The sequence below is a fragment of the Loxodonta africana genome, chromosome 3 (assembly GCF_030014295.1).
Source record: "Loxodonta africana isolate mLoxAfr1 chromosome 3, mLoxAfr1.hap2, whole genome shotgun sequence".
Classification (NCBI taxonomy): Eukaryota; Metazoa; Chordata; class Mammalia; order Proboscidea; family Elephantidae; genus Loxodonta; species Loxodonta africana.
The window spans coordinates 89,725,061-89,750,891 of NC_087344.1; the positions used below are offsets into that span (position 1 = coordinate 89,725,061).

General features: G+C 40.5%; 1 protein-coding gene across 3 annotated transcripts in view; it reads right to left on the minus strand.

The window, feature by feature from the left end:
- The window catches only part of NRDC (nardilysin convertase), an 82,041-nt gene extending 65,203 nt beyond the window's left edge, over positions 1-16,838 (minus strand). For 2 of the 3 annotated variants that reach the window (XM_064281952.1, XM_023549610.2), the window contains exon 1: positions 16,322-16,838. In XM_064281952.1, coding sequence (XP_064138022.1) covers positions 16,322-16,665 — 344 coding nt within the window. In that variant the 5' untranslated portion in view covers positions 16,666-16,838. The remainder of the gene's footprint in view (positions 1-16,321) is intronic. The other variant, XM_023549613.2, reaches the window with a different exon arrangement.
- Between the last annotated feature and the right edge of the window lie 8,993 nt (positions 16,839-25,831).

Here is a 25,831-nt window from a genome sequence, read left to right on the forward strand (position 1 = left end):
TTTTTCTACGATGTATTTGACTTTATACCAGTTGCTTTTATGGACTAAAAAAAGAGTTGTACCTCTGAGGAAGCTAAATTCCAGACTGGTAGCCCTGCAGGAAGATGATTATTCTGTTTAGTAAAACTAGTGGGCCAGTTTGATGACTAGATATCTACTATAGATTGCTTCATTTTATACTCATTCTTTCATGTGTTTATTGATTAAGCATTTAGCACCAATTATGTGTCAGACACCATGATACAATAAGGATAAAAAGAATTAAAACTACATTCCTCACTGTCAAGCACACACTGTTTAGTAATGAGACAATCAAACCAGTACAATAGTGTGTGCTAGAGGTAAACCCAGAATGTTAGAAAGAAGCAGTTGGGAAGGCCACTGAGATAAAATGTATTTAAGCTGAGCCTTTAAGATGAAAAACAAGTTAACCAAGTAGAAACTGGGAGAAAGAAGAACATACAAAGAAAAACAAAGAAGGGTACCTCTGGCTCAAGACGGAGGACTATACAAATAGATTTATCTCCTTTCTACACCAAAAATCACATTTAAATGACAGAAAAACATTTTTTGTGGCTATTTTTTGCTTTGGGATTTTTTGAGAATAAAACCATGACAAAAAATAAAAAACAATGCTGCTAGCAGACAAGAAATTTTGATAAATTATTAGAAAACGATATGCAAATTTGATCAGATTAATGGAGAAAACAGAAAAAACGCAAACCTAAACATACGTGATAAGATGCTGGTTCTTCCCAAGAAAGCCTAGATCTCCAGATCAGTAAGTGAAAAGAGTAGGGAAAGCCTCATGATAAGCTCAATTATTAATAAAACTGGCAATGACCCAAATGTCCACTGGGAGCGGAATGAAAACACTGTGGTATATTCACAAAAAGGAATTTTTTTCACAGAATGAAATATTATAAAACAGGGAAATACCTAATTCAGCAACAAGCTACAACACTGGTAAATCTTTAAAACATCATAATGAATGAAAAAACCAAGTCACAGAAGACTACTCAGCATATGAATATTATTCATACAAAGGCAAAAACAAGCAAAAGTAAACAGTATATTGTTTAGGTGCACATATATATGTGATAAAATTTTTTTAGGCCAAAAAAAAAACATTCAGAATCGCTGGGGGTATAGATGGAGAAGATAGGGATGGGCATAGAATCTAGTTCTTAAATTGAGCGATGAGTTATTCTTCTTGAGTTTATTATTCACCACTTATATAGAGTTGCATGTTTTCTTCGGCATATATCAAATATTACAGTCTTAAATAATAAAGACTTTCAGTCATCATTTGGCCAATCAGGCCACACCCCTCCCTGCCAACTAAGTTAGCCAAACAGTAGCAGCACAGGAACTGTTTTCTAAGAATGGGAACAATCCGCCTAAAACTGAATCCTAGTATGAATCTTAGAGATGGAGAGAACCAGAAGCACCATTTGAGGTTGTCCCAGACATCCATATCAGACATCAAGGCAGGGTGAAGAATAGTAGGAGGCAGAAACTCTGCTCAGCTTTAGTAAAGAGCAGTTTTTTTATTAGCTTAAAATTTTCAAAATAAATAACAGAACAGGAAAAAAAAAACTAAAGGCATTCTACTTTCAAAATAATCCCATGCATTCTACTTTGAAAATAATCACAAATCTGTTAACATTTCATCATCTTTACAACTACTTCTCTAGTCCATGCTGTCATCATCTCTACTCTCCTAAGTGGTCTCCTTATTTCCAACCTAACGTTAATATCCTAGCATACCCACCCACTAACATACACACACTCATACACATAAACACACACAGACCACAGGTCTATTCTCAGCAGTCTCCATAAAGCAGATCAGGACATTGTCCTTTTCAAAAACCATCAATGGTTTCCCATAATACTTGGAATAAAATCCAAAATCCTTATCATGGCCTCCAAAACTCTAAATAATCCAGTCTCCCACTACTTTTCTAACTTTTTTCCCACTGCTCCTCCCTTGTTTTCTCTTATTTGACCAAATGACTTGTTTCTTGAATATTCTAAACAGGCTTCTATATCAGGAACTTCGCACTTGCTGTTTCCTCTGCCCTAAGAGATTTTCCCTCAGATATAGTATTTGTATGGCTGTTAACCTCTTTCAAGTTTTTGCTGAAATTTCCTCCTTTCAGAAATGCCTTATCTGACCACACTATCTAATATAGCACCCCAGTCTCTAACCTCTTTTACCCTGCTTAAAACTTCTTCACAGCATTTATCATTACCTGACTTTCTGTTTGTTTTCTGTCTGTACCTTTAGGATGTTAGCTGGGTCTTTTTTCTTCACAGCTATAAAACAGCACATGATATGTTGTAAAGATTTAAGAAACATTTATTGAATGAACAAACGAATGTTATTGTCTGAAGGGGCCCTGAAACATAGTAGGTACTTAATATCTGCTGAATGAAACAAAACATCAGATAAAATGAAACACCTAGTTTTGTAAAAATAAATAAAATTATGCGTACGGATACATTAAATGTACCTAAAAGTACAGCAAATGAAAGAAGAAGATACAAACCAAATTTAACAGCTGTATATATCTGGAAGTCACTGGGTGGTTGGTGGGTTATATATCTGGAGAGAAACTCTGGTGGCATAGTGGTTAAGAGTTCGGCTGCTAACCAAAATGTCAGCAGTTCAAATCCACCAGGTACTCCTTGGAAGCCTTATGGGGCAGTTCTACTCTATCCTATAGGGTTGCTCTGAGCCAGAATGGACTCGACAGCAACGGGTTTGTTCGTTTGTTTAAATATGTATCTGGGGAGAAGAGAAAGGACTTTCATGCTTTATAATTTCTGTACTTTTTCAATCTTTTATAATAAAAGTACAGTCAATTCCTGATATCCATGGTTGCTATTTTCTATAAAGTCCCTGTGAACACTGAACTAGCGAATACCAAACCAGCCTTGTTCAACTGTAGCTGGGAATGTTTTACTACTCTGCACATTTACATGTCCACAAATGACCACAAAAGCATCACAAGTTATTTTTTACAAACTCGCCAAAATGGAATTCATGAATATTGAGGATCTACTGTACATTTACTTGTGCAATAAAAATGATTTAATAAAAATCCAAAATCCACTCCTTAGTAAGAACACAAAAAGTTGTCCTTAGCTTAACAGAGGGTAGCTTCCACAAATAAACAACAAGTTCATTTAAAGTCAGTAATGAATAAAAGGAAACCGTGGTGGCGTAGTGGTTAAGTGCTACGGCTGCTAACCAAGGGGTCGGCAGTTCAAATCTGCCAGGCGCTCCTTGGAAACTCTATGGGGCAGTTCTACTCCGTCCTATAGGGTCGCTTTGAGTCGGAATCGACTCGACGGCACTGGGTTTTTGTTTTTTTTTTTTTATGAATAAAATGTGCATTATCATAACTTTCACTCAACATCGTATTAGAGATCACAGCTAATGGGAAAAAGGATACAAAATATAAATTGTAAAAAAATACTGGAATGCTGTCAGAAAAATAGCAAAGTAGGCACCCCAAACACCCATCCCTCCATAAAAACATTAAAAAAAAAAAAAAAGATGAGAAATTTGGAAATGGATAGTAGTGACTGTTGCACAACATAGTCAATATAGTTAATGTCACTTAACTGTACACATAAAAATGGTTGAAATGCGTTGTTACATATATTTCAAAATAAAATTTTTTAATTAACAAACAGTAATAAATTTTTTAAAAAACTGTCAGAATCAACTTTATCAGAACTCTGGAAAACAGTCACAGATTTATAGCAACGAAGTGAATGCCAAACCAAGAAAAAGGCAACTTGGTCAGTGGCAGTCTTAAAGACAGAGGTCCGGATTTGCAGCTCACTATTTCTGGAGGGAACAGAGGATAATTTATTTGTAAATTATTGTGTTTATTTGTTCTAACCTAACTGGGGCTACCTGAAAGACTGATGCAAGGCACACATGTTTGTTTTGCCTAACATGATGGGCTTGCTCAAAAGCCCTGTAAGGTAACCGAAAAACCTGCAGCCACATGGGGCAAAAAGTTACAAACAACAGACTACCTAAATCCTTGAAAGAAAAGCACAGAAATTTTCTTTGGGAAATTAGGGCATTCAAAAGCACCCCACCATAGGGGGAATTAAGGAAGTCACACACGTGCCCAAGACAGGATGTACACTTAGAAAAGACCTGTGAAGACCCTAAGCTTTCCCCACTGCCTGATCTATAGGCTCAGTATAAGCAGAATTTGAAAACTGAGGCAGATTGTAAATGGCCTGGCTAAATGTTAAAGGACTGCCCCAGCTAAGAGTCAATCCACAAAGACTGGAAGAGGTTTTGTTTTGTTTTTTTAAACTACTGGTGTTCAAAAAATCTCAATCTTAACACCGATTGGGCACAAGCTAAGTCTGCAACAAGCAAAAACAGCAAACTCTAGGGAAGAGGAAGAATCTATTTTCCAGAGTCATCACATTTTAATGTTCTAATATCCAGGTAGAAACCCTGGCGGTGTAGTGGTTAAAAACTACAGCTGCTAACCAAAAAGTTGGCGGCTCGAATCCACCAGGCATTCCTTGGAAACCCTATGGAGCAATTCTATGTCCTACAGGGTTGCTATGAGTTGGAACCAACTCGACAGCAACAGGTTTGTTTTTTTTTTTTAACGTCCAGTTTTCAACAACAACAAAATCACAAAGCATAAAAAGAAACTTAAACAAAAAAATGATCCATTCGAAGTAAAAAAGTAAACTGACAGAAAGTAAAGACAACAAACAGGCTTACCACAAAAAAGCTTTAAATCAATTGTCTTAAATATGTTCAAAGGGCTAAAGGAAATCATGGACAAAAACCTAAAGAACACAACGAAAATGATGTACGAACCAAATGATAATACCAATACAGAGAAAGAAATTATAAAAAGGAACCAAACAAAAATTCTGGGACAGAAAATTACAATAACTGAAATGAAATATTCACTAAAGGGGTTCAAAAGCAGATCTGAGCAGGCAGAGGAAAGACTCAATGAACTCGAAGATAGGATAACTGAAATCATCCAGTCTGTGGAGCATAAAGAAAAAAGAATGAAGAAAAGTGAACAAAACCCTAAGGGATCTGTGAGATATCATCAAACCAACCAACATATGCACTATGGGAGTCCTAAGAGGAGATAAGAAAGAGACAGAGTTTGTGAAGAAATAATGGCCAAAAATGTCTCAAATTTGCTGAAAGATACAAACCTACACACAAAAAGATTGCTCAATGAACTCCAAGCAAATTAAACTCAAAGAGATCCATACTGATACACATTATAATCAAGCTGTTGAAAGACAATCTTGAAAATATCAAGTAACAAGTGCTCATCACAAATAAGGATCCTCAATAAGATTAACAGCTAATTTCTTATCAGCTTTGGACATGTTATCAGGAGGGACCAGTCCCTGGAGAAGGACATCATACTTGGTAAAGTAGAGGGTCAGTGAAAAAGAAGACCCTCAACAAGATGTATAGCAATGATTGTGAATAAGGCACAGTACTAGCCAGTGTTTCTTTCTGTTGTACACAGGGTTACCATGAGTTAGATCCAACTCAACAGCATATAACAACAGCCTCCTGTGAGAAAATAAATTTTGTTTATCAAAGAAACCCACCAATGGTATTTCTGTTACAGAAGCACTAGATAACTAACACAACTACTTTCAGATTAATCTATTAAAACATTGCTTCACTTGTATCATTTTCATGCTCCAGAACCCACAAGTTCTTAGTATGTACTAAAGTATAATTCACCCATTCTCTACATTAGCTATTTCAAACGTTCACCACTCAAGGCTTCCCCTATACTTTCTACTACTTCCCCTACAACTTCTCAGAAGACCACTTAGGTAGACCTTAATGCCTACTTCAAGTAGCCCTGGTGGTACAGTGGTTAAGCACTCAACTGCTAACCAAAAAGGTCGGCGATTCAAACCCACCAGCCACTCCGCAGTAGATAGATGTGGCAGTCTGCTACCCTCAAGATTTACAGCCTTGGAGACCTACGGGCAGTTCTACTCTGTCCCATAGGGTCGCTATGAGTTGGAGCTGACTCAATGGCAATGGGTTTGGTTTGGGTTTAATGCCTACTCTACAGGAAGAAGAAAAAAAGTCTATAAAACACAAACTCTTTCAACTCCTCATTGCCTCATTCACACTCATTATACCTTCTTCCACTTTGAGTGAAATTTTCTCTTCCTTCTCTCTAAAACCAATCCCTCCTTGTATGTTCTTGATCCTGTCACCTCACTACCATCTAAGGACCTTTCCCATCCATTATCTCCTGTATCTTCAACTTCTCTCTCTCTCCCGTTATTTTTTCCCTTGAAAAAAACTCCCTTGACATTCTGTACTGCTTTATCCTATAACCTCCTTCCAACTCCTCCCCTTTAACATCAAACTTCTTTAAAATGTCTACCTCGCTACCTAAAATTTCCTGCTTTCTATTCACTCCCTTAACTCATTGCAATCTGGCTCTGCCTCCCTACCATTCCTTTGAAGCTGTTTTTACGAGGGACCGATAATTTCTTGGGTGCCATCTCCAAAGACAGTATAAGTCCTTGTTATTCAATCTCTCAGTATTATATAACAATGATCACTCCTTGCTTAAAATATTCTACACCACTGGCTCTTCATTTAAAAAAAAAAAAAAAAGAATGCCACTATCATTAGTTTTCCCCTGCTTCCTACCTGCCCCTTTTCAATTGTTTATGGGTTGCTCTCCTTCTGTGTTCTTACAGGCCTTTAGCCTTAGAGAGATTAATTAACTTGCTCAAGGTCATACAACTAGTTGATGGGAAACTAGATAGTCACATAAAAACCCAAAAGCAAACCCACTGCCATCGAGTTGATTCCAACTCATAGCAACTCTATAAGTACAGCCCTATAGGGTTTCCAAGGAGTGCCTTGTGGATTTGAACTGCCAACCTTTTGGTTAGCAGCCACAAGTCTTAACCACTATGCCGCTGGGGTTTCCAGATACTCACACAGATGACTAAAATGCATACTTTACACATATCTCTATCCTCTACCTATTACATTTAATACATTTCAGCTTCAGTATCTGCTCCCTGACCCCACCCTTTAGATTATGAGTTCCTTGAAGGCAAGAGCGCTCTTAACACCATTCAGTTCTTCAAAAACAGCGCTTTTTAACATTAAATCTTATTTCCAAAAACAACATTTTTGTTAAGAACATTAATGTTCTATTCTTACCAGTCCATCAGTCCACAGTGAAGAAACCTGTCTAAGGAATGGTAACAAAAGATATGTTTATTAAAGTCATATTACTGTTTAGAGAATCTAATGTATTTTAGCCTTAAAAGCATTCACTTTTTTAAATGAGCTTGAATCTCACAAGGTAAGACCTATCTTACCTCTACTTTATAAGACACAAAAAGTACAACCAAAATCGAGTGTTTTGGATTCAGTTATCAGATTGTTTTCAAGGGATTAGATGGTGTTAAGCTCCTAAACCTAACCTAACCCATTGCCATCGAGTTGATTGCGACTCATAGCAACCCTGTAGGACAGAGTAGAACCGCCCCATAGAGTATCAGTGAGCACCTGGTGGATTCAAACTGCCAACCTTTTGGTTAGCAGCTGTAGCAAGTAACTACTATGCCACTAGAGTTTCTGTTAAGCTCCTAGAATTTATATATACAAGTAAGCACATGATTTTTCTTGTACCTCTAAGATTCTGGATCACACTATTAATGTGGATAAACCAAAAAAAACCAAACCCAGTGCCGTCGAGTCGATTCCAACTCATAGTGACCCTATATACATACAAATTCCCTGGGTGGTGCAAATGGTTTGTGCTGAACTATTAACCTAAAAGTTGGTGGTTTAAAGCCACCCAGCAGTGATGCGGAAGAAAGGCCTGGAGATCTGCTTTGGAAAAGATTAAGCCAAGAAAACCCTATGGAGCAATTCTACTCTGTAATACATGGGGTCACCATGAGTCAGAATAGACTCTACAGCAACGGGTTTGCTTTTGGTTCCATACATACAAATGTGAATTGCTGCCTTATATATTTGATAAAAATATTCCTATCCCAGGGGTTTTAATTGAAATGATCAGTAAACCCATGTTCTTCCTGTCCAATATAAAAGAAGATGTTCTCTTTTTTCTGATATATAGCTGCCTTCTGATATCTTAGATTTGCCTAAGGCTTCTGCTCAGATGTGAGCCACCCAGCCCCTAACTATTTGGGAGGCTAGCAAGTGTTAGTCATAATTGTGTTCCCAAAGATTTCCTGCTCAACAGGATTATAATCCCCCTTCTGTTCATCAGCACACAAGAGTTAACAACATAATAAATTGTAAGAGATAACTTGTACCTCATTCAGCATTCACCCACTGTTACTATATTGAGAATTTATCAAGATAACCATATCTTGTAACAATCACATCAAAATTTAAATCAGAAGGTCTTGCCCTTCAGAAACTTACACGCCTTTTCATATGTTCTCTCCTCCCCCACAGAAAGATAGGTCTTTTTACAAAAACGTAAACACGGTAATTGTTTCACGCTTACTTAAGTCAATCCGAACTTCCTAACAAAAGTGTTCTTCGTTGTTAAAGTAATTGACTACTTAGCAGGAGCAGATTATCCAATAAACAAGGTAAGTACAGGCTTACTTCCTAATCTGTAGTGAACAATTTCTCATTCACGCATGTTAGGGGTTATAAATTTGAAAAGAGGCTTTGATTCTGTAGGAAGGTGCTATGGGGTTGGAAGAGAGGCAGATGCCAGGTGCTATGGGGTTGCAAGAGAGGCAGATGCCAGCCATGCCTAGAAGCAGAGTTTTTGATGTGGTGAAAAAATGTGGAATGGTTCACTACAGACGATCTGGTAAGCAAGGTAAGCACCGTGAATGAAGATTTGAACAATAGTTCCCATTCTGGAGTCTCTTAATCCTTCCAGAAGAGAAAGAAATCAACACTTACTGAGCAGTCCCTTAAAAAGGTGCAATAGGTGTCCTGCAGGTATGCGTAACATTTCAAAAGAACTGAATAAATATTGCACACATACAAGAGTAAAATTCCACAGGTTATTACTTAATAAATACAAACTGGTAAACAAATCTCTCAAGGCATTGTATCACAATATTCCTTTAAAACAGGTGCTCTTCTGGTGCTTATTCACACATTCGAAAAGACACACAATTCTGTGATGTGATATATGTATTTTAATGGACCAAGTACAATGTCCTGCTGAAATACAACGGAAGGAGGGATTAGTTCTGCCTGGAGAGACTTTAGAGATATATAATAGCTGAGTGGGGCCTGAAAGGATAACTCAGTGTTCTGGCCTGCAGATGTCTCATATATGTTTCTGGTTACAAAATTTTACAGAAATTAACTTTAGGTTGGATAAGTCTTTGAAGATACCTAGTCCTGGGATTTTTCACCTTTCTTTCAAAGTTACAAAACTGTTTCTTCGAAAGTCTAAGTGGAATTCTAACATAAAAAACAAGTAAAAGTGAATTTGCTCTTATGAAAAGGAAAGGATGGGTTATTGGGAAACACTTCTATCCTAGTCAATCCTCTTCATTTTAAAATAAGAAAGTTGAGACACTAAGAAGGAACAATGAGTTGACCATAATGATAGCAATCCAAAAACACAGCTATTCAAAGAACACTTCTGAAGCATCATTTCCTCTTTGAAGTCTTTCCTTTCTTCTCAGGTGGAATTTGCCATTTCTTACTTTATTCCCCAATATGCAGCACATACTTTCATTATGGCTTCTAGAAAACATTAGTGCCCTAATTTTACTTTTTTAATGTGTCTGTAAGTTCCCTAAAAGCAGGGACTGTTTTAATCATCTTTGTAGTGCAGCACCCAAAATACAATGTTACTTATAAAGTTACACTAAAATAGGTAGCCTTACAACTGGACCAATAAGCGACATCATGATAAACGGAGAAAAGACTGAAGTTGTGAAGGGTTTCATTTTACTTGGATCCACAATCAACGCCCACAGAACCAGCAGTCAAGAAATCAAACAACATATTGTTTGATTGCCTATTGTTGGCAAATGTGCTGCAAAAGACATTTTTAAAGTGTTAAAAACCAAACATGTCACTTGGAGGAATAAGGTGTGCCTCATCCAAGTATTCTCAATCTCACGTGCATGTGAAAGCCGGACAATGAATAAGGAAGACTGAAAAAAAATTGATGCCTTTGAATTACGGTGTTGGCAAAGATTAATTTACCGTGGGCTGCCAGAAGAATGAACAGGTTTGTTTTAGAATAAGTACAGCCAGAATGCTCCTTAGAAGTGATGGTAAAGAGACACAAGGAAAATATTAGCCCAAGAAATAAAAGGGACCACATAAACCAGAGAATCCATCAGCTTGAGACCAGAAGAACCAGACGGTGCCCAGCTGCCATTAATGATCACCCTGACAGGGAACACAACAGAGAGTCCCTGAGGGAGCAGGAGAAAAGTGGGGTGCAGAACTCAAATTCTAGTAAAAAGACCAGACTTAATGGTCTGAGACTCGAGGAACCCCAGAAGGCGTAGCCCCCAGACTTCTGTTAACCCAGAACTAAAACCATTCCCAAAGCCAACTCTTCAGACAAAGAATAGACTGGACTATAAGACATAACCGCCAAGCATCTGTCAGTTTGTCATACTGTGGGGGCTTGTGAGTTGCTGTGATGCTGAAAGCCATGCCACTGGTATTCAAATACCAGCAGGGTCACCCCGGCAGACAGGTTTCAGCTGAGCTTCCAGACTAAGACAGACTAGGAACGACCTGGCGGTCTACTTCTGAAAAGAATTAGCGAGTGAAAACCTTATGAATAGCTGCGGAAGATTGTCCGATATAGTGCCAGAAGATGATCCCCTCAGGTTGGAAGGCACTCAAAATGCGACTGAAAAAGAGCTGTCTACTCAAAGTAGAGTCAACCTTAATGACGTAGATGGAGTCAAGCTTTTTGGACCTTCATTTGCTGACGTGGCATGACTCAAAATGAGAAGAAACAGCTGCAAACATCCATTAATAATCTGAACCTGGAATGTATGAAGTATGAATCTAAGAAAACTAGAAATCATCAAAAATGAAATGAAACACACAAAGATAGATATTCTAGACATTAATGAACTGAAATGGACTGGCACTGGTCATTCTGCATCGGACAATCATATGGTCTACTATGCCGGGAAATGACAACTGGAAGAGGAATGGCATTGCACTCATCATCAAAAAGAACATTCCAAAATTTATCCTGAAGTACAATGCAGTCAGTGATACAATAATATCCATATGCCTAAAAGGAAGACCAGTTAACACAACTATTATTCAAATGTATGCACCAACCACTAAAAGCCAAAGACGATGAAACTGAAGATGTTTACCAACTTTTGCAGTCTGAAATTCATCAAACATGCAATCAGAATGCACTGATAATAACTAGTGATTGGAACACGAAAGGTGGAAACAAAGGAGGATCGGTAGTTAGAAAGCACGACCTCAGTGATAGACACATGGTGGAGATTGCATGACTGAATTTTGCAAGACCAACGACTTCTTCACTGCAGATACCTTTTATCACCAACATAAACTGCGATTATACACATGGACCTCACTAGATGGAAAACAGAGAAATCAAATCAACTACATTTGTGGAAAGAGACGATGGAAAAGCTCAATTTCATCAGTCAGAACAAGGCCAGGGGCTGACTGCAGATCAGACCATCAACTACTCATATCAAGTTCAAGTTGAAACTGAAGAAAATTAGAACAAGTCCACAAGAGCCAAAGTATGACCTTGAGTATATCCCACCTGAATTTAGAGACCATCTCAAAAGAACTTATTTGACACACTGAACACTAATGACCGAAGACCAGACGAGTTGTGGGATGACATCAAGGACATCATATATGAAGAAAGCAAGAGGTCATTAAAAGGAGAAAAGAAAAAAAAGACCAAAATGGATGTCAGAAGAGACTCTGAAACTTGCTCTTGAACGTAGAGTAGCTAAAGCAAAATGAAAAAATGATGAAGTGAAAGAGCTGAACAGATTTCACAGGGCGACTCAAGAAGACAAAGTAAAATATTATGATGACATGTGCAAAGAGCTGGAGATAGAAAACCAAACAGGAAGAACACGCTCAGCATTTCTCAAGCTGAAAGAACTGAAGAAAAAATTCAAGCCCCGAGTTGCAATACTGAGGGATTCTACAGGGATTCTATTAAATGATGCAGGAAACATCAAAAGATGATGGAAGGAAAACAGAGTCACTATACCAAAAAGAATAGGTCAGCATTCAACCATTTCAGGAAGTAACATATAATCAGGAACCGATGATACTAACGAAGTCCAAGCTGCACTGAAGGCACTGGCAAAATACAAGGCTCCAGGATTGACAGAATACCAACTGAGATGTTTCTACAAACTGATGCAGCACCGGGAGTGTTCACTTGTCTACGCCAAGAGATTTGGAAAACAGCTACCTGGCCAACCTACTGGAAGAGATCCATATTTATGCCTATTCCCAAGAAAGGTAATCCAACTGAGTGCGGAAACTATGGAACAATATCATTAATATTACCTGCAAACAAAATTTTGCTGATGATCATTCAAAAACAGCTGTAGCACTATAAGTACAGGGAAATGAAAGAAATTCAAGCCAGATTTAGAAGAGGACATGGAACCAGGGATATCATTGCTGATGTCAGATGGATCCTAGCTGAAAGCTGGAAATACCAGAAAGATGTTTACCTGTGTTTTATTGACTATGCAAAGACATTCACCTGTATAGATCATAACAAATTATGCATAACATTGCCAAGAATGGGAACTCTGGAAGACTTAATTGTGCTCATGAGAAATCTGTACACGGATCAAGAGGCAGTCCTTTGAATAGAACAACAGGATACTGCATGGTCTAAAGTCAGGAAAGGTTTGCATCGGGGTTGTATCCTTTCACCATACCTATTCAATCTGTATGCTGATCAAATAATCTGAGAAGATGGACTACATGAAGAAGGGGTGTCTTAGTAATCTAGTACTGCTATAACAGAAATACCACAAGTAGATGGCTTTAACAAAGAGAAATTTATTTTCTCACAGTCTAGTAGGTTACAAGTCCAAATTCAGGGTGTTGGCTCCAGGGGAAGACTTTCGCTCTCTGTCGGCTCTGGAGGAAAGTCCTTGTCTTCAATCTTCCCCTGGTCAAGGAGCTTCTCAGATGCAGGGACCTCGTGTCCAAAGGATCTGCTCTGCTCCTGGTGCTGCATTCTTGGTGGTATGAGGTCCCCAACTCTCTGCTTGCTTCACTTTCCTTTTATCTCTTGAGAGATGAAAGGCAGTGCAGGCCACACCCCAGGGAAAATCCCTTTACTTTGGATCAGGGATACGGCTTGATCAAGAGTATTACATCCCACCCTAATCCTTTTAACCACAGGCAGAGATCATGATTTATAACACATAGGAAAAACACAAAATGGAGGATAAACACATACGGCCTAGTCAAGTTCACACATATTTTGGGGGGATGTAATTCAATCCATTACAACAGGCATCAGGATTGGAGGAAGACTTATTAACAGCCTGAGATATGCAGATGACACAACCTTGCTTGCTGAAAGTAAAGAAGACCTGAAGCACTTCTTGATGAAGATCAAAGACCACAGCCTTCAGTAAGGATTACACCTCAACATAACAAAAACAAAAATCCTCACGACTAGACCAATAAGCAACATCATGATAAATGGAGAAAAGATTGAGGTTGTCAAGGATTTCATTTTACGTGGATCCACAATCAACATCCATGGATGCACCCACTCCATGGATGCGGCAGTCAAAAATCAAAACACGCATTGCATCGGGCAAATTGGCTGCAAAAGACCTCTTTAAAGTGTTGAAAAGCAAAGACGTTACCTTGAGGACTAAGGTGCACCTGACCCAAGCCATGGTGTTTTTAACTGCCTCATATGCATGGGGAAGCTGAACAAGGAATAAGGAAGACCAAAGAAGAATTGACACCTTTGAATTACGATGCTGACAAAGAATACTGAATATACCATAGACTGCCAAAGAAATGAACAAATCTGTCTTGGAAGAAGTACAACCACAATGCTCCTTAGAAGCAAGGATGGTGAAACTACATCTCACATACTTTGGACATGTTATCAGGAGGGATCAGTCCCTAGAGAAGGACATCATGCTTGGTAATGCAGAGGATCAGTGAAAGAGAGGAAGACCCTCAATGAGATGGATTAACACAGTGGCTGCAACAACCGGCTCAAGCATAGCAACAATTGTGAGGATGGTGCAGGACCAGGCCGTGTTTCGGTGTGTTACGCTTTGGGTCACTATGGGTCGGAACCAGCTCAACGGCACCTAACAAGAACAACAACATAAGACATAAAATGATACTCGTGACGAGTGTGCTTCTTAGTTCAAGGAGATACATGAGACTAAATGGGCAGCTCCTGTCGGGAGGTGCGATGAGAAGGCAGAAAGGGATAGGAGCTGGCTGAATGGACACAGGAAATCTGGCGTGGAAAGGAGGGATGTGCAGTCACCTTATGGGGATGGCAACTAGGGTCACATAACAATGTGTGTATAAGGTTTTGTATGAGAAACTAATTTGTGCTATAAACTTTCACCTAAAGCACAATCAGAAAAAAAAAAAAAATGAGGATGTTGAGAGCTCATCTCACATACTTTAGACATGTTATCAGGAGGGACCAGAGCCTGGAGAAGGACATCATGCTTGGTAGAGTGTCAGCAAAAAAGAGGAAGGCCCTCAATAAAATGGACTGACACAGTGGCTGCAACAATGGGCTCAAACATTACAATGAATATGAAGATGGCGCAGAACCAGGCAGTGTTTCGTTCTGTTGTACGGAGGGTTATTATGAGTCAGAACCAACTCCACAGCAACTAACAACACCACCACACTAAATTTCAGAAAAGATTTAAGATAGCTCAGCACCTAAAGCAAATAAGTATTTGTCAAATGAATTTGCCAAAAATGAGCTCACTAAATGAAATAATAAATCCAAAGCAGTTAAAACAGTATGATACAAAGTATATATTTTATAGATATTAGCTATTACTGTGTAACTTTATATTAGCAAAACAAAGAAAAAAAACTGAAGCCTTTACTGAACATTTGAATGTGGAAGTCAAAAACTAGACATCTTTTATCAAGTTTTCAACATGCTCATTTACTTACACATTACCAGTGCAACTACCGATTTGATGAGCAACAGAGAAAATTTAGCCCGACTGTAATAATCTCTTGACCCTGCAGTCTGAGAAAATAATAAAAAGAGTTGTACTGTTAAACTCTAGATTTGTAGTGAAAGAGGAAACTGGGCTGGTCCTAACCTTTGGGCTGAGTCTTCTTTCTCAACCTCAGTTTCAGCTGTCTGTCAAACGGAGGGTAAGGAGTGGAAAAGATTATTTCTAAGGTTTTTTCCTGCTATAACACTGTAAGGGGTTATAAAAAACTGGTTCCTAACCAGAATCCTTCTTCAGCATTCTACTCAATGAATGAGAACTTACAAAATGATCTCTGTTTGAAATGCATCACAGTCATGACATTCTAGGAAATAAGCTACCTCTGAAGGAAATATTCAGGTAGGCCTGAATATTGAGCCACCAGAAGATGTTTAGAGGATGCCCACATAAACCAAAAGTAGAGAATTTTAGAATTAGAAGAAATCTTAAAAGTTTCTATGACTCACCCAATTGAGACCCAAGTCTTCTCCAAAATATTTCTGGAAGAGGTCACCCAATCATTCTTATGATAGGGAACTACTCATGGATACAATCCACTTCATCTTAGGCCAACTATGTTACAAAGTTTTTACTGAAGCCACCGCCAATCCCTTGTAACTTCCACTCATTAATTTTACTCCTCTTCCACCTAAAGGCCCCTCAAATATTTGATAATAGTGATAATATGCCCCTTAAATTATCTTTTCCAAAATTAAAATCTCCAATTCCTTCAACCTTTCCTCATGACATACAGTACTAAGACTCCCTCACCATCCAGCCTGCCTTCCTTAAAGACACCTCCTTTCTAGCTTTAACTAACGTCAAAATTACTCGAACAGCCCTTCCCATTCTGACATTCTCTGACTCCCTGTGAAAACCAAGATTTCCCTCTTGTCTAGACGACACCACATGGAAGCCCGTAACTGCCCTTGCTACCTCCATCCAAAAAGCATTAGGGTTGGGAAGTATGCCCCTGTTGCTCCTTCGGCGGCAACAACACAGAGGCCCGCACTCTGTTCTCCCCAGTCCAAGCCTCCTCCCTCACCGGTATTGCTTGGGGTCGCTGGGGGACTTGACGATCTCAGGGTCTCCGGCATTACTGACAGGCCCTCTCCGTCCCTCCTCCTCAGACTCATCGGCTCCTAGGCGGGCAACCCGGCCGCTCTCGCCCAAATCCTGTCCATTGGGCTGCAGGTCAGGACAGCTGCAGGTAGACTTCGCCTTGTTCCTTCCAGGCATGGTCAGAGTAGGAAAGGGTCTGGCGGCAGCAGAGTCTTCGCACTGACCCCGCGCTTCGATTCTCCACGGCGCCGCGAGCTCTCGCCCGGCCTCACACCAGAACTTCTTCCCTGCGGCACGAACTGCAGCAACCGTGACTCTCCTCAGCATTCACCACCAGGCCTGAACGGTGGGCATCCCTCTCCCCAGGGCGCACCTCCTCCTCCTACTCCTCCAGCCGCTCCTCCTCCTCAGCGTTTCAGAGGCGGTGGCGGCCGGCGCTGGTGCTGCCGCAGCCGCTGGGGAGGACAGGCCTGGACCCCTCCCCCAATCCGGTCTCCCTCAAGCTGACTTCCCCCCTCCGCTCTCTAGCCGCCGATGACGCTTCTGATTTTAGCCAATCGGGAGGCAACATTGCAGTCACGTGTACGTAAGCAACCAATGGCAACAGGGAAGGAAGGGAACGAACAGGGCCTGGCTGGATTCTTGGAGCACGCAAAGAGCTCTTCGAAACCTGGGGTGGGAGGGGCGGGGAAGAAGAGGCGGAGAGTGAAGCGGAGGACGACGGGAGAAGGGCGCCTGGAGGGCTGCGCCTCGTTTATGACGTACGCGGGGAACTGGTTTGAGACAACTTCCGGATAGTGCTCCGCGGCTGAGGGAAAAATATCCGTTTGCTGAGAAAATCAGGGAGCACGTGGGGAGAATGAATTTCAAGGATTTATCCCCATTTCTGCCATGTTTTGTGTACATTTTCCCCTTAGACTCGGAGCGGAGCCTTCGGTCGTGGCTCATCACGTAAAAAAAGAACCCCGGCAGTCTTTCCCTGCCCCGCTGCTCTGGGGCTGAACTGAGCTGAGCGCGGGAAATAGCTCTTTGCTCCTTTAGCTCTGGCAAACCGTGGTGTTATTCGCCCTTAAGGCCTAACACAGTTAAGAGTGTTCGCTCTTCTAGCCCACCTGCAGGCTAGAGTCTACAGGGTAGTGTTACATTTAGCCAACTTTTATTGACTAGCTACTGTGTATCAGAATGCCAGCCCTCAAGTACCTTTTCCCAGAGTCTTTCCTGCTTGTGACTTGTGGTGGACAATCATCTAAAATGTGACTGAAACATGAAAAGTACATTTTTTGACACGAGTCAGAAGAGTTTACTGATACCGTGGAATAATAGGTTAAATATATGTGAATAAATGGAGAAAGACTTGAAGCAGGGAGTATATAAGTCCCTTCTTTGTTGTGAACAAATGTGGATTGAGCACCCATCAGCCCCAAAAATCAAACACAACTCATTGTCGCCCAGTCAATTCTGACTCATAGTGACCCTGTAGGTCACAGTAGAACTGCCCCATAGGGTTTCCAAGGAGCAGCTGGAGGCTGGTGGATTCAAACTGCCGACCTTTTGGTTAAACAGCCCAGCTCTTAAGCACAGCGCCACCAGGGCTCCACTATGAGCCCATAAAGCTCAAATTTACATCTTCAATCGAGATGTCTTTTGAGCTCCAGACAAAGGGAATACAACAATGAAGAAAAATTCCTGCCTTGGTGGACCTTGTATTCTAGCAGGAAGAAACAGTAAAATAAATTATATACTATAATCAAAAACAAATGCTATGAAGACAACGCAGGATACAGGAGGATAAGGGGTTGAGGAGGAATGCAATGATGAAAGCCTGAACTAGGGCAGTGGATAAGGTAAATTCATTGGGAAAAAAAAGTTAACGCAGCTTAAGTTTCCATACATCTTTTCAAGAACCTATCAGTTTTTAGATTAAGCAACTCCATCAGACTGCTTTTCTTCAAAGCAGTGTTTTTTCTTTTTATCTCCAGTACGTAGCAAAGCTCAGTACATAGTAAAGTAGCCAGGCAGTAAATGTTTGTTGTTGAAGAAATATATGGAATAGCATATCTATATTTAGGGTTTGTTTTGTTTTTTGTTTTTTGTTTTTTACTCTCCAAAGCAACAATGCCATGAATTCTTAAGAAATCTTAAAATTCAGCCAGTCATTAGAATTTTCTAACTAGAAACAAAGAGAAGCCCCACCTAAGTTTGACTTGTTTTTTCCTTTAAAAAGGTTGCCTCTGAATCTTACAGAAAGTGTCACCAAGCTGCAGAAATTTGACAAGTCGTTGTTGTTGTCGTTAGGTGCTGTTGAGTCAGTTCCGACTCATAGTGACCCTATGTACAACAGAATTAAACACTGTCCAGTCCTGCGCCATCCTCACAATCATGTTTGAGCCCATTGTTGCAGCCACTGTGTCAATCCATTCTCACCGAGGGTCTTCCTCTTTTTCACTAACCCTTCTTCTTTACCGAGTATGTTGTCCTTCTCCAGGGACTGGTTCCTCCTGATAACACGTCCAAAGTATATGAGACAAAGTCTCACCATGCTAGCTTCTAAGGAGCATTCTGGCTATATTTTTTCCAAGGCGAACTTGTTCTTTCTTCTGGCAGTCCATGGTATATTCAATATTAGCCAACACCATAATTCACCATAATTCAAAGGCATCAATTTTTCTTCAGTCTTCCTTATTCGCTGTCCAGCTTTCACATGCATATGAGACAATTGAAAACACCATGGCTTCGATCAGGGGCACTTTAGTCCTTAAAGTGATATCTTTGCTTTTGAACACTTTAAAGAGGTCTTTTGCAGCAGATTCGCCCAGTGCAGTATGTTGTTTGATTTTTCGACTGCTGCTTCCACAGGTGCTGATTGTGGATCCAAGTAAATCGCATGTGTCAGTTTGTCGTACTGTGGTGGCTTGAGTGTTACTGTGATACTGGATGTTTTGCCACTGGCATTGCAAATACTAGCAGGGTCACCGTTGGTGGACAGGCTTCAGACAGACTAGGAAGAAGGGCCTAGCAGTCTACTTCTGAAAAAATTGACCAGGGAAAATTTTATGAATAGCAGTGGAACACCTCATAGTGTGCATTAATTTATTCATTCAAGCAACAACTCTCTATTGAGCTCTAGTATGTGGCAGATGCTGGGAATAGAGTGATGAACCAGAAGTGTCTCTGTTCTCTTGGAGCTTACAAGAGACTGGGTGGGAGAGATGGATATTAAACAAGCATACATTTTTTAAATTTATAATTGTAAATAGTTCTAAGGAGAAACACAATGGAAGCTAGCCTGGTCAGAGAGTTTCTCTAAAGAAGTGACATTTAAGCTAACATTTGAAAATGTATAGAAATCATTTTGGAATGTGTAAGAACAGACTTGTTCAAAGGCTCTTAAAAAGCAGGTAGGTAAGGCTAAACTGTTGTAGCTAGGAGCAGTGGGGAAGGGTGTCACTGACCAAGATCATACGGAATCCTTCTAAGAGTAAGAAGTCATTGCCTTGTCTATTTTGTATATCACTGGATTCACAACATCTAGAACAATGTCTAGCACATTATAGGTGCTCAGTAAATAATGGTTGAACAAATGAAAAGGGGAGACATAATTACAAGTGTTTTCCAAGTAGATCACTCCAGCTAATGTGTGAAAAATGGGTTGGATGTTGGAGAGTGGGAACAAGTGGGAGACAACGTTTAGGAGGCTATTAAAGTAACAAAGGCAGTAGAAAAGAAACCCTGGTGGCATAGTATTAAGTGCTACAGCTGCTAACCAAGGGGTCGGTAGTTCAAAACCACCAGGCACTCCTTGGAAACTGTATGGGGCAATTCTACTCTGTCCTATAGGGTCACTGTGAGTCAGAATTGACTTGACAAAACTGGGTTTGGTTTTTTTGATTTAGGCAGTAGAAGATCGTAACTTGGTGTGATCGTAAAAGCTGTGCGTCACCTTGCCTGGGAAATGATTCTCAGTGGTTTGGCACTTATGTAGCTTGGCAGTCATATAATGATGTGATCACCTCCATGATGAGATTTGCTATAAGGTGACCACCTCCATAATGGGATCTGCTGTGAGTAGCCAATCAGTTGAAAGGGATTTTTATTGGGGGTGTGGCCTGCATCCAATATAGGTGGTTTTTCTAGCAAGGCTCATGGGCTTTTGCTCCCTCTGGATCCAGCAGCTGGCTCCTGTGTATCTGACCTCCAGTTTTTGAGACTTGGGCTAGCAGCTTACCTACTATCTTGCCTGCCAATCTTGGGATTCTTTGATCTCTGAAGCCTGTGAGCCAGGAGAAGCCTCCAGTTTGACCCATGGACTTGAAACTTTCCAGCCTCTACAACTGTGTGAAACAATTCCTTGATATAAACCAACCTCTCTATACACTACACTGGTTTTGCTTCTCTAGAGAACCTAGCCTAAGACACTTGGATTTGTGGCATGAGAGTAGAGATGAAGACGTAATGTAGTTTGAAAGAGGAATTGGCTGGATTTGGATAGTGATTGATTTGATGTGACAGAATGAAGAAGAGAGAGGTTTCTGAGTTTCTCAGTGGACAGATGGTGGTGCCAATATCTCAGTAAGTAGGAAATTCTGACAGAGGAGCAAGTTTTGGAGGTGAAGAGGCTAAACTCAGTTTGGGACATGTTAAGATTGGGTCATTTGCTAGCTGCACAAATGAAGATAGTTCTGGAGCTCAGAGAAGAGGCCTAAGTTAGAGATACAAATTTCAAGTTTATGGGCTTCTAGGTGGTAACCAAAATCTATTGAATGAAATCACTTGTATTGAGATTGTGACATGAAAAGAGAAAAGGGCCCAAGGATTGAGCCACGAGGAGCTTATAGAAGAGGAGGAGTCCCCAAAAGAGAAAACCAGAATAATGTAATGTCACAGGAAAAAATACATCCTGGTGCTTGGCCCAGTGCAGTTCTGACTCCATAACAAATGTTAAAAATGTCAGATTGGGTGTGTAAAGTATGACAACTGGAGAGGGCTCACAGAGCTACTTTAGTCTATCTCTTCAAATATAAATACCTACTATAAAAATGGCATGGTGGCAGCGTCTGACCTCCTTTAACCTCACAAGGGGGAAGGAGAATGAAGATCAACAGCATCAACTACCCAAGACTGATTCTTACGAGGGGGAGGTCACACATACCTCTTTTTGTCAAACTTTTGACAAATTCTGACACCATCCATCCCACAGCACTCTCTGCTTCTCTTCTGGGTTCAATAATTCATTGCAATGGCCACACAGAACTCATAGCCAATACTCATAGTTATGGGGTTTATTAGAGAAGTAACAGTTTACAATTTAGGATCAGGAAAAAAACTCAGGATACAGTTCTTCAATCGAGACAACCTCTTCTCAGCCATGCCCACAGGTAGGCCTCTCTCTGACCCTCAGCCCCTTGGCCCGGCCTCTGCCCTGCTTGAGTGTTATAAAGCTCTTTTGGCTCTGCCAATAAGGGTTCAGAGGCACCCAACCCCAACCCCCAGCCAGTAAGCTTTGGCCCAAAGGTGCTTAGCTTTCTCACTCTACAGGTCAGTTCTGCCGATAAGTGCCCAAAGGCACCCCACTCTGCCAGCAATCCTCCTGCCTGAAGGCCCTTAGCTCCCTCACTCCTTGGGTTGGCAAGCCTAACTCTGCCAAGTGCCCAGAGGTGTTCCACTCCACCAGCAAGCCTCCTGCCCAAAGGCACTCGGCTTTCTGGCTCTGTGAGCCAGGAAGCCCACAGTGCTTCTGCTGCTCTCCTGCTGGTCTCCTGGTTCTGCTACCTCTGCTGCTGCCATTTCTCTGCCACTGCTTCTCCCCATCTCCTGTGTTACAGCGCTTTCTCTCAGGAGGTTCTCAGTGCAGGGATCCTGGGCCCCAAGTACACGCTCCTCTCCCAGCATTTCTTCTTGATGGTGGTGAGGTCCCCTCTTTCACATCTGGGATGATTCATTTTAAGACTAGCAGAATGGCAAAAACTGACCAGTCCCCTCATTAGGGTTCTATACACCTTATTTGCATGGTCCCACCCCCCTCGTGGGTGCCATGTACTTTATTTGCATTATTAACAAGCTATCCAATCCCCTTGGTGGGCCACGATTACCTTATTTGCATAGTCCCACCTAATCACTTGGTGAGAGTTACAAAACCATGGCAGAAAAAGGCAATATAAAAGCAGTCCATCACACCACACCACATCTAGTCAGAGAGGAAAAACCCACCAATGACTTGTGACACACCCAGGACTTCCAAGCCAGAAGTATTGTTTTCCCACTGAAAATAATTTAGAAATTTGCCACCCTCCACTTGAATATTTATATTTCTTGGAAGGAGGATTCCTTACAGGAAACAAGTAAGTTAAGCTATTGCCGTTTTTTAAGGAAATTGGCATATTAGGAAGTTAAAAAGATTCCCAAGAAAGTTGAAAACCATGAATTATAATTTTTAACCCCATTTACCCAGACTCCCTTAGAGTATTTAAATGCTTTTTTCCAACGCCATGCCATCTTTAGACACCCTAAAACCCTTCCCATTTTTACCTCAAGTATTTCCCTCCCATCAGATTTGGTGACTTGTCTCCCCCTACTATTTTGATGAGGGATCAGAAATCACAAAAATTAAAAACCTATAATTTCTATGTTAAAGGCCTACCTCTGAAACTTATTTAGTCAGTTTAGCACCTATCTACCTCCCAGAGGGGCGAATCTGTCTTATGCCTAAAAATTGAAAGGTAAATTATTCTTAAGCCCATTATCCACTTCTTTATATTTGAGAGTCAGGATTAGTCAGAATTGTGAATGTTGATTCTAGATTGAGTAGACTGGTTGTGGTATGAGCCCATTAAAATCTCAAGCCCCAAATTATCTCCCTTACTTTAGTGTCTAAAATTTCCCCATTAGTGATTTATTGTCCTCCTTAGAACTCCCCTTCAATGCCAGTGACACTCTGGGAAGGAGTGAAAAGCTAACACCATTTTGTGAATAGATTTATTTCCCTTTTTTGAAGCAAACTCTGGGCAAACTGAGATAACCATGAACCTGGGGTGGTTGAAAATGTGAGTGAAAAGGCATCGAAAGAAGAGGAAAAATATTATACTTCACAACGTTGTCCAGGGCCCAAGCTCTAAGAAATTATACCTTTGGAGCTGTAGTCATTAAGTATTCCACCTACTGATTCCCCTTCTTTACATTTGGCAGCTTTGTATCTAGGTCAAGAAGCAAGCATGTTCTCATGGATTCCTTCTCATGAGAGATCAAATGTGTGCACAACATACCAAGCACTTTGTATGGCTATAAAAATACAATTCTATCTCTTATACTATAAATGGAGCCCTGGTGGTGCAGTGGTGAAGAGCTCAGCTGCTTACCAAAAGGTTGGGATTTTGAATCTACCAGCCACTCCTTGGAAACACTATGAGGCAGTTCTACTCTGTCCTGGAGAGTCACTATTAGTCAGAATTGACCCAACAGCAATGGGATTATACTATAAATATAGCTCTAGGAAATATTCAGGAGCCCGAGTGGCAAAAGTGATTTGTGATTGGCTACTAACCTAAAGGTCAGTGGTTCAAACCCACCCAGCAATTTCACAGAACAAAGGCCTAATGATCTGCTTCCATAAAGATTACAGCCGAGAAAACCATATGGAGCAGCTCTACTCTGTAACACATGGGGTCGCCATGAGTGGGGTGCTGACTCAATGGCATCCAATAATAACAACAACACGAAGAATTTGGTATTCAAACTTCAAAATAAGAACGACTCCGAGAAATACTTAATGTTAAATGAAAGCTTATTCTAGCACAAACCCAGCTAAGTGCTCCTCATCTCTGACCCAAAAATACAAATTTTGAGGCTCTTGCTGGGACAGAGGATGTGAAGACACAAACTAATTTCTAAAATTATAAATCAGGTGATACTACTCCGTTTTTAAAAGTCCTCTGATGGCTTTCTCTTCGCACTTTGGATAAAATTTACTTGCTTGCCATGGTCAATAAGGTTCAGTGATTTCTATCCTCTAGAAACCCTGATGGGGCAGTGGTCAGTGATCACCTGCTAACCGAAAGGTTGGCAGTTTGAAACCACTAGCAGCTCTGAGGGAGAAAGATGTGGCTGTCTACTTCTGTAGAGATTTACAGCGTTGGAAACCCTATGGGTCTTTATGATTTGGAATTAACTTGACAGCAGTAGGTTTTTTGGGTATCTGCAGCTACAGCCTCATCTACTATTCTACACTTTACTCCAGACACAGGGGCTTTCTTAATATCCTTCACCACACTAAGATAGTTACTGCATTAATGCCATCACATCTGCTTCTCTCCCTGGACTGTTCTTGCCTCAGATTTTGCATATCTGGGTCCTTCTCATCAGTCATGTCTGAGCTCAAATGTCACCCTTTTAGAGAAGCCTTCTCTGACCATTCTATCTAAAATAGTACCCATTATCTCAAGCTATATTATTTATTTTTCTACTAGTTTATTGTCTACGTACACTCTATTATAAGCTCTATTGGAGAGTTAGGACTTGGTCTGCCTTGTACCCCACCATATCCAAAGCATCCAAAATAGTGCCTGATGGATAGTAGGTATTCGATAAATACTTGTTGAGTGAAGGAATGATGTTACAAGAAGAAGAGGGGACAACTGATGTCAAGATACAGAAGAGGCAAAAGAGAAGGGTTAGCCTTAAATTGGAGAGGGATGCCTTTATTATTGGGAAAGAGTGAAAGCGGTACAGATAGGTGCAGGTGCAGCAAAGATTTTAAATGGTGTTAGGAGAACGGAGCAGGAATTTAAAAGAATTCCTGCCTGACAGCTTCCAGTCTCCATTTTCTTTTTGAAACGTGATACAAAGTCAATGCTGGGAATGAGAGAACTGGTAGTATGATGGGTTCTGCTTTCATGGGAATCGGCAAATAAGATATTTTCTTTTTTGTGTGTGTTTAAATTTCACACATCTTGAAGCCAAGCCCGGTTGGTAGCTTTCGTTTCCAGAGTAATTATAATACTTTGTACAAAGTACTTCACTTATGTTAACTCCTGTAGTCCTCACAGCACCCTAAGTCTCTTATCCCCCAGTCTATAGATGAAGAAACAAAGGCTCAAATAACTTGCATAAAATCACACAGCAAGTAAATAGGCTACCAAAATTACAAACCATGTGTATCTCATTTCAAAAATTATATTCTTTCATCTTTTACATGCTGCGTGTCAAATACCTAGAATAAACAAACTTGTGATTCATTAATTTAATCATGGGTAACAAATGCCATAACTAATGTGTCCCAAAAGGAACAGTTCATAACTATCATTAAAAGGACATCTGGCTTACAGTCTGCCTGCCTTCCTTTCTGAATAATTATGTCTAACAACCATTAGTTGATGATAAACAAACTAGGTACCTACACACAGGTTGTGGGGCAGGGGGAAGCAGTCTGATAAGAGCAATATGAGAAGGATGACCATGTGGGATGATGATGCAGGGTGTCAGCTCAAGCAGAATGAGGGCT